Source organism: Temnothorax longispinosus, chromosome 7 (assembly GCF_030848805.1).
Source record: "Temnothorax longispinosus isolate EJ_2023e chromosome 7, Tlon_JGU_v1, whole genome shotgun sequence".
Lineage (NCBI taxonomy): Eukaryota > Metazoa > Arthropoda > Insecta > Hymenoptera > Formicidae > Temnothorax > Temnothorax longispinosus.
Window position 1 is genome coordinate 3663629 of NC_092364.1, and position 10359 is coordinate 3673987.

The 10359-nt window shown below is 40.8% G+C and overlaps 1 protein-coding gene across 1 annotated transcript; it reads right to left on the bottom strand.

The window, feature by feature from the left end:
* Nucleotides 1-1009: 1009 nt before the first annotated feature.
* On the bottom strand, nt 1010-2151 carry LOC139816102 (U3 small nucleolar ribonucleoprotein protein IMP4). Its single transcript, XM_071783445.1, has one exon. The coding sequence runs from the start codon at nt 2020-2022 to the stop codon at nt 1087-1089; it is 936 nt and encodes a 311-aa protein (XP_071639546.1). The 5' UTR covers nt 2023-2151; the 3' UTR covers nt 1010-1086.
* Between the last annotated feature and the right edge of the window lie 8208 nt (nt 2152-10359).

Consider the following 10359-nt stretch of genomic DNA (forward strand, 5'->3'; position numbering starts at 1 on the left):
GACAAACGAAATCTATGCGGAAAATCGAGGACTGGATCGACGTCATCGTTCGCCGTGCGGCTGCTGACAGGTACGCGATGAAATTAGTGTCCGTCTCGTAGTCGCGCATTTTCGGAACCTGCGATCAAGAGTATCGCTGCCATATTTGCAAATTCGAATAGCAAAAAAAATTCACTTCACCGCTCGGCCAATTTTTATGACGGTCCAATGATTCGCGCGACGACATTTTTCTTGCGCGTCACAAAAATATTACTTATTGACTTTCAGGTGAAAAGGAAGAAAAACTCGCGTGGGAAGGACAGGTCGAGAACTTAATCGTCACGATAAATGAAGTGGCTGTTGTCAGAGGTACGTGATAATTAATATTTTTACTCTATCTCGTAATTTCGTACTTCTTTCTCAACTTGCAACTGTAAGAACGAATTTTTCGTAAATATATACCCCTGATAATTTATAAAATATAAAATATATATTTTCGTGTAAGATGAGCACATATTTATCGTTCACACGGTAGACATGCGTAAATTAAAATTTTATATGCGAAATAATCAACGCGAACTGAATATTCTATAACGATAAGATAAGGCGTGTTGCAATTTATAATCATAAACGATTCTTCATTAGCTATGATAAAGTTACTGTGAAAATGAGTATAATATTTAAAATATACATTATAATATATATTATACTTTCAATAATTACATTATATATTATACATGTATTATACTTTCAAAATTAGCTTATTACTCCTAGAACTTGAAATTTCAAAAGCAATTTTATTAATTTTCTCATATACACATATATAGAAAGAGAACCATAGTATAACTTATTAATATCATTGCTTATCAAATGATACTGAAATAGTAATTTTAATCATCTATAATTTTATATATTGCCTATTATTTTCTACACTCTTTCAAGGAATACTTGATGCACATTATATACATTTTATATATGCATACATAATATCATATGTACAGACAGGAATGTATTAATTTAGAGATATTAATGTGGCTTTAGAAAATTTATCAAAATTAAACGATTGATATATATACAAACATATAGGCATATCAGAATTAAATTAAATTAAATATTGTCTTCTTGCTGCCACCCATCATCGTCAGACAGAAATCTCCTCTTATGAGTTGTATTCATATAAGGCCTCAAGGCCCATTCCGTGTCAGCGGCTGATTCAGCATCCAGAGTTCCTAATTTGATCTCGTATAACTTCATTTGAAAGCGTGGTCCAACCTCTGTCAATTCGATCTCCTTTCCTTGAGCCTTCTTGTACACGTGATGCCGGAAGGATATGAAGTCGTCGTGATTGGCAAAACTAATCACCCTCTTGCTATCCTCTTTTGGCACGGGAAACAGGTACTTCAATATGTTCATTGTTCTCTCTCCTAATTTCGTCTTGAAATTATGAAAGATTAAATGTGGATATTGCTCCGACATTGTGCCAATGTCAGGTATATCGTGTCGCATTACGACACCGGATAATGTAAAGTAGGCCGTTGGTCCGTAGGGCAGATGACATATCACCAGGGCGTCGGGGACGCCACGATGCTCGTGCACGATGATGAAGTCTGTGACGTCGTTGGCTCGGCAGGCGTGGATCAACTGCTTCATCTCGTAGTTACCGCGATTCATCCGCTGCGAGTTCGGGAATATCAGACGCAGCTCCTTCACGAACATCTTCAGCCGGGAGCTCGGGTCGCGCGACGTCGTGATGACGATCTTCGGGTCCTCCACGCCGGCCCAGCGATACTCGTCGTCCTCGTGGTTGACCACGGCACCGCCCATCTCCGTGCCCATGGCCATCGCCATCTCCGGCCCGGCGTCCTCCCATTCGATCTTCCTCTGCACGTGCAACGCGCTTTTCCTCAGGTCCGGGTGGATCGGGACATTTTCCTCCAAGCTGTGCTTCAGCTTGTCCTTCTTCTCTTGGATACCTTGCACCTTTTCTTGCACGGATTTTCTGTAGAGGTACTCTCGACGTAATCGCGCTTGTCTTCGCAACATTTTTGTCACTCAAACTTGTATTCCTCGTCGATTGTTTATGAGAACTTTCTGTAACTTTCTTCCTCGAGTAGCGTGTTTAACAACAGTAATGCGTGCTGATTTGGAGGTTATGATATACCATGTGTTTTTAGGTAACGCTGTATTCATCAGATGCATCCAGTAGGCAGTAGTTGGATGTAATTGGTTGGATCTAAAAGTAAAGGCCAATCGAATGTAATACTTGATGCACCTAATGGGTGCATACGAGATCTGTTCGCTACATCTATAGCTGCACTTTTTCATATTTACTATATGTATATTCAAAATATTTAAATTAAAAAAAAATAAGGAAATGGAGAAATATACATGAGAAATATAACCGAAACAAGTTTATCGTATAAACTGATCATAGGTATCTTTTCTGGTTGCACAAAACAACTGCATATATAATACATTAGTTTGTATATGCAATAATTATAATTTTCAAATATTTAATTATTTAAAGCTAAAGGACCCCGCAACGGTCATGGGGGGTTTTGGCTCCCAGTCAAATTTAACAATAATATAGGATAATGTAGTTCATAACATGCTGATAAAAAGTGTCCATAGGCACCAAGCCCAAAAATGGACAGTTTCCGAGATAAAAGGCATTAAAGAGTGGAAAAATGAGAATTTCAAGTTTCAGCTAATGGCAGTTTGCAACTGGCGGAATGCCATGCTTTCACTAAAACATTTACTTGATTGCTGGATGAATTATACTTATGCACAGTATGCGTGTTCACATAGTTAAGTCAATAATCAAACCATACGTAATATAATGTCATTGCATCGAATGACATGTATGCAACATATATAGCAAGCAAGAATCATTTACTTATTTAATGTTAACTTTTGCAATGTATGAAAAGTACAATATAATACTACTAAACCGACTTGTGAATTACAGTTATTATTGTACTTTTCATACATTGCAAAGATTAACATTAAATAAGTAAATGATTCTTGCTTGCTATATATGTTGCATACATGTCATTCGATGCAATGACATATTACGTATGGTTTGATCATTGACTTGACTATGTGAACACGCATACTGTGCATAAGTATAATTCATCCAGCAATCAAGTAAATGTTTTAGTGAAAGCATGGCATTCAGCCTGTTGCAAACTGCCATTAGCTGAAACCTGAAACCCTAGCTCATTTTTCCACTCTCTAATGCCTTATATCTCGGAAACTGTCTATTTTTGGGCTTGGTGCCTATGGACACTTTTTATCAGCATGTTATGAACTACATTATCCTATATTATTGTTAAATTTAACTGGGAGCCAAAACCCCCCATGACCGTTGCGGGGTCCTTTTATTTAAAGTTAAATTTTCTGTTTTATTATCTATTATTTAAAGTTAGCAAGATTTCAAATTATTTTTATCGTAATCTGTATATCTTTTTAGCGACAATTTTCCTAAAATTGTAATTAAAAAAGAAATATGTTTTCTTACGTTTGTGTAAGATTCATCAATCATAATTGACAGTTATAACAATTTGGTACCCAGATAGCACACATGTTTAAAAGATGTCTAAAAGATGTTATAAAGATGTACGTCTTTTAGACATGTGTGTCAAAAGATGTCTAAAAGATGTCTTTACGACGTATTTTAGACATACGTGCTGTCTGGGTAAATATTTAAATTTTAAATTCGCTTATAAACGCCTAGTTTCTGTTTGAGAAAGTTTATCGAAATCATTAATCTCTTTAAACATTCTTTAAATGTCTTATATTTCCCACGGATTTTTGTGTTACTGTTCGAATGATTGTTCTCGTGTGTACCGCAACGTGCACTTTGCAAGAAAATGCAATACAGCGCGACTTGAGAAATCAAGCCTGCTTCCTCGCGCGCGATGACTTACGGTGTTCGATTTGGATGTGTTATTTTGTGTAACCACCTGAGTGCGGCCAATCACGCATGAAAGTAACAATGAATAGCATCGAAATAGGCGGATAGACAGGCAGACCGGTCATTTTGTCCGGTGCGTTCAAGCATCTGGGTATGCATGTGTGCGGGCATGTGTTTCTCCGTGTGTATATACACGCGTGTGGTTCACTGGAGTCCACGCCTTAGGCATCCTCTTCCGCATTTCATGTCGTCGGAAGAGGAAAAATTCCTCGGAACATTCTGTCGGCTATATACACGGGGTAAAGAACGTTTCGTTAAATGTTCTATAAAATATTGAATATATAAAGACTTTTTCCGATGCTATTTCCGATTAAAGAGAAACTAAGCGAATACTACAATATATAATAAATAATATATAAAATAAATAAATAATATATGATAAAAAAAGCAAGTAGATGGCTGAGATTTTTTTTGATTGAAAATGAGAAGTGCGTAAAACACAATCGTGTACCTATATAAGATGCGCGTTGAGAATGATATTGAAATATCCTATTGAGAAATTTCGTTCAAAAAAAAAAAAATATATTACATACTTCATCTATGCTTCTTTGCGCATTTATAGAATAAATTCCTTCTTTAAAATATTGATATAATATATTGTATAAAATATTTAGCATATGGTCTCATTGTTAACGTTAATTTTTAATGATATATTATTTTATAAATTTGAAATCAATGTTAAAATAATTTTAGAATTACACTCGATATGAAGAATTAAGTTTTACGAATTAAGTTTTATAAGTGAAGTAGCCAAACTTTTTTATCTTTTATTCAATTTCAAGCAAATTTCAATTAATTCGTAATTTAATAATTAACTACAACGATGTTTAACATTAAAAGCAAGTCGGATTGTCTCCTAAATCGTTGGCCAATTTCGTTTAAGAACGCGAAACGTCTTGAATAATATTGGATCACGATATCAACTCGCGATGAATATAGAATTGTCGTCGTGAATTGTTCACGCGTATAGGGAAACTTGATTCGCGTTACGCGTTTTCCACAACAACGTGTATATAACGATGTCAGCACGCCGGGCAATGCCGGTCAGTCCGTATTATAGCAATTCAATAATAAATTGTAGAACGGCTCGGTCGGCGCATTATGCGCCGGTAATCACAGTAATAAGCAGTTCTAAAAGTAACGTAAGTACGTTGTAGGTAGTAACGAGTGGAGCCGTAATCTCGGGGGATGCCTCCTCTTCGTGGCAAGGCGAAAGAGGAGAGAAATCGAGACGCGGAGGGCTGAAACGTTAGGGGAGAGGGGAACGTACATACGCGAGGAAGGTGAGAGACAGAGAAAGAGAGGAAGAGAGTGAGAGAGGGCCCATGGGCGTCATCTTCGCTACGTTCCTGAATCGGCATAATTTACAGCCTTGTCCGAGCTAAATTGAGCGCGTTTATGCAAAAGGGGCGACATAAAGCACGATCGACATGACGACGATCATTAGAAACCGGACTCGACTCTGCCGCCGCTTTTCCTTCCGGCGAAGGAAGCGTTTTGCCTTCATTCGCCCGGCCGATGCGATGATTTCGCCTCGCCACCGATGATGCTAACCATTTTTTTGATCGTATTCAAACGATGATTTCGCATTTGTCTTATTCGATTCTTTGTATATCGTTTGAATGTTTAACGACGATTGCCTGGATTGATCGGATTTTTCTTATTTTCACATTTTACATTGAACGAGGGAAGGCTTTGCTGGAGGATAGGTGTTTCATAGTCTCGCGAATTTGCGATTATTTACCTGCATTTAGAGACAATTTTAGTATATTGGAGTACATGCACGACGCACAATTTATATAATTTTTTATTTCTTTTACACGCACATTAAAGCGTAATTAACACGGTGTCATAATTATATCCTAGCTTTAACATATTGCTTCGTGAATTAGACCTCGCACGATTGCGATTCTCAACGCGGTCGAAATTCTTATCTTAGATGGTCAAAATTAGAGTTCCTATAAGCTGGTCAAAATATCCGATTGTTTTTGGTTCATATAATTTTGCGCATATAACGACGGAGAGAGATACACGAGCGAATTAGAAGTCGACGGCGAGCCGCGCGTATATGTACGCCTATGAGACGGGTATGCGGGGACTACGCTATATACGTACCCGTTAAGCCAACATCTAATTCGATAACTGGCGAAAATAATAACGTAGCGATCTGTTGCGTTCGCGGCGCGCAATCATCCGTTTCGTACCGCGTGTCCGCGGAGAACTATAAGATCGAAGGCGCTTTTCTCCCGAGGATATATTTTGTTGCTCATAGTCGAGCGTAATAATCGCTACCACCTGCCATACACAAATACGAAAATACTTCGAATTATCGCGCGATCATGACAATTTTATCGCGAAACACTTGCAGACTTGTTCCTGTCCGATTTTTTAATTTGACAGAAAGAACTTATACGGTGGACGAAAAAGAAAGACCATGGCAGCGAATCTACAAACGTTGGAATGACGCGGAGGAAATACGAAATTAATACACAGGCAAGAAGTGTATTTTTAAGATTCTAACTTGGCGGCGAAGGATTGAAAATCGAATGACGCGTACGGGTAGCCGGCCGTCCGGTCGTTTAAGCGAATCAGATAATTTTTCGGGCGCGCTTAAAGGACGTACGGTAGCGATTTATAATGAGGCGATTGTCGACTACCTCGGTAGCAAAAGATGACACTTATTAAAAGTTTCGGTCCCACGAGGTGAACACGAGGCATCGATCTTTCTCCCCGATCGTTCTCTCCCCGCGTCTTTCTTCTCGCACGAGCGGCGACGACGCTGCCTCTCTCGTTACCCATCCACGAGAAATACCGAAGAGTTTAATAAGCAAGAGCGGTGGCGACGATATACCGCGATACAAGATACCGCGAGTACCATCCATCACGCGATGTGAATCGCCCCGTCCCGTAGCGTTTCGGCATGTTCGTGAGAGAGACACCCGGACTTTCTATGATCCTCCGTTTGTCTCTAAAGACCCATCGGATCTCCGGGTGTCTTATTAACCGCGTGCATGGTTATTCTTCAAACGTCGTTGCGTCACGCTCGGGGGTAAAATCGTCGCGGGGCGAATAAGGAAGGATTAAAAAAAGAAAATTATTATATATTCATTGTGTGGCCGGTTTTAATGCGCGGGGCGATAACGAAAGCTTAGGTCGGTGCTCGCCATCGACCCGCGCCGCCGTCATCCTGCAGCGGAGGAGGTCGCGTGCAAAAAATACGTTAATTCCGCGTAGCTTGCATGACCGTGCAAATAAATAAAACGGCAAACACACATCGCGGCCTAGCGCTGCCTCGCGGTACCGTATTTTATATTTTATCCGGTTCGAATGATTGATTGCGCTCCGCTACCGGGGGCTGAGTCCCGGGCACGATAGCATCTCGCGAAATGCCCCCGGTCGCCCGACTGTACTTGTCGTTTCACGCATTGTTTATTATTGTCCGATGGTTTTATCACGATCGTCGGTATAGGGGAACAGGACAGGCGGGGGGCAGGGGTGGGGGAGGGGGAGGGGAAGGGGGAAAGCCGGGATAACGATTCCTTCATCGATGTACTTGCGGGGTGATGAGAGGGATAGCTACGAGTCGTCGCCGTTGCTATTTTGTTACTCCGCGATTGCGATGTTCAGACGAATACAATTTATGACGCGAAAAGAGCGAGATGATGCGGCGAGAAATAATAATCGTGGGCGCGATTATTGCCAAATGCGATGCGAACCGAAAGTTTTCGGTTTTTTGGCATGAACCGGAGTAAAAGAGGCAACGATCCCTATATATGTGTGTGGAAGATAGTAATTACAGAAGCGGGACTGAAAACGCGGGGTTCCATCAGACCCTGCGAGGCACGATCCTCGATAAGTATAGTTGTTTCAGGATCGCGTCGGGGATGCCTCCTCTACTCCCGCTATCTCATTTTATTGGTACAGGTTATGTGAAAAATTTATTGGCTCCGACAGCGAGCGCGCGAGCGTACCCGGGATGCGAGCAAATTCGTCGTCCAGCCGGCCGGGAAAGCTTTGAAAATTTCATTTGCGGAGAAGTTTCGTCTCCGAATTTTATAATTATGCTGGTGCCACATATACGTCTCGCACGGATCATTTCTACCTGTCATACATTACATAAATTATTCAGATTCAATTAAATTTAAATTCTTAATGACGCCACGTCGCGATTGAAACGCTCGGGAAAAGATTTTCGATAAAATTTGACACAACGTTTATCTATTGTCTCGACTTCCTAAGCCGGTCGATATGCGCTGAGAAATTTTCGACTAAATATTGAGCCGATCTAACGCCCATCCATCAAATATTGCTTAATCATATCAGGGTCGGTGCAAGTAATTATCGTTTCTAGGGAAGTAATTATCGTTTCCCGGTTAACGTGGTGGGATACACAAGGTGCACAAGCAAAAAACACAAATAAGTTATTGCCTAGAGATTTTTTTATGAAGCATCATCAAACTGCATCTAGCTGGTGTCTCGGTTGCATCGTGCTCTTCCATTTCTTCGGTGAACGGACCCGATCACCGGCATACCCCGTCATTATCTTCCGATACAGTTTTGCCTCATTTTTCCCCATCCTCCGCCTCCTTCTGCCCTCTTTTTCTGTTATTTCATGTTTATCCCCTTCTTTGTTTCTGCTCGCTTCTCTCCGCGAGAGAACTTCGTACTCTCTCGAGAATATATATACTCTCCCACATCCGAGATATCCATTACGGCGTTGCAACCCGAAATCTCGATTTTGTTTCGCGCTTGAACGTTCCTAATTAAAGAATTGCCGGATGTGCGCAATTATCGATACAATTGATATCTTCAAACGATTTTAAGAACACGTTGTGCGCTTTTCATCAATTTCGCGGGAGTATTCCGCTTCGTAGCGCGCGGTTAATCCACGATGCGGATCGTCACGATTGATCGTCGCGCTCGATTTCCTTCGCGTTACATACGGCACGCAGTAATAATGCCAATTAATACCCGCGGGACAATCGCCCCAAGTTTCTTACGAACTGTCCCGCAAATTGCCGCGGCACAAACGCTCGCCGGCATTCAGCCGCGGCAATATCGTAACGGAAACGCCCGATGCTACCGGAAGACGTTTTCATCTCGAACATATCGTCATCTTCGCTCTCCATTTACCTCCGCCTCCCGTGGAAGGCAAGAAAGATCGTTTCGACATAAAGGCATCGATTCAGCGGCACTTGAAACGCGTGCCAATGCGCCATTATAAACGCTAGTGTCTCGCAACAAATATTTCCCATTAAATTCACAAAGTTAAATGACCTCGATTTCTTTTTAATTGAACTAATCTACGTAAATATGACGGAAGTTCTCTTTACGAAGAATCCGAGACAGATCGAGCGCAATTGCAACGGCATCAATAGCGACATGGAATCAATAGCGTCGCTTCGAGCGTTTGACGGTAGAAAGTTTGATGCGAGATAATGTCAGGTATATATACGTTTTTGAATTCCTTGACAGCCTGGACGCTTTCATCCGCGTTTCAGGATCAAAGGCGAGGGGGGGCTTACCCCGGGCGAGCCATGGGGTAATATAACGATCGCGGCGTAATTCGCGTCGCGAGTATATAGCCGGTTATTATCGGGTAATGTGCGGGTCGTGGAAGTATTGATGTCCTGGGACAAAACCGTTTCAGCCACTTCCTAGGCGTTGTGCTACCCTGGCCCGCAGTCTGCCAGGAATCAATGACAAATCCAACGAGTTCCGCCGCTATACGCCGCCGCTTTTAATTTATTCGGGTCGATAAACGCACCGCGATTGATCCCTCTGCAAATTCTGTTCCTATAGCGCTAAGCACAGTTTTCAGTTAGGGCAGCTATCGATCGTAACGTTTAAGTTTATTAGAGAGTTGGTATTCGTTTATCTCGCTTAATTTTAATTTCGGCGATAGATCGATGGTATCGATGATGAGGCTTTAATTAATAATGTCTGTATTTAATTTTGTCCCCGGGATGGGAGCTAAAATAATACGTTTTGTGCTAATGCGCTTCTATAGCTTACAGACGTTCTTAACAGATGACTCTAGTTGTACGTCTTTCAACGTTGTATCATCTGTTTCGATTACTGCAATAATCGGGATATCCATGATTATCGTCTTCCTACAGACGTATATCAAAGTACAATATTTATTGTTATAAAATACCGATTACATTAAATTTTTTTTTCTAATTTAATCAAAGTTCCTATGCGATTATATATTTAATAAGAATGAACTTACGTTTGTATTAATATCACACATTCTAACTCTGAGAAATTAATTTAAAAATCTGTTGATCAGTATATATACGCAGTGCAATATCAATTACACAAAAATGATAGACCCCCGAGGGAAACGAAAAAAAAAGGTCTTAGGGTTGTTTTCTCGCAAATCGGTGACTCGACAACCGATC

Excerpts from the sequence above, each read along its gene's own strand:
- LOC139816102 (XM_071783445.1), bottom strand. The coding sequence starts at position 2,022 with ATGTTGCGAAGACAAGCGCGATTACGTCGAGAGTACCTCTACAGAAAA.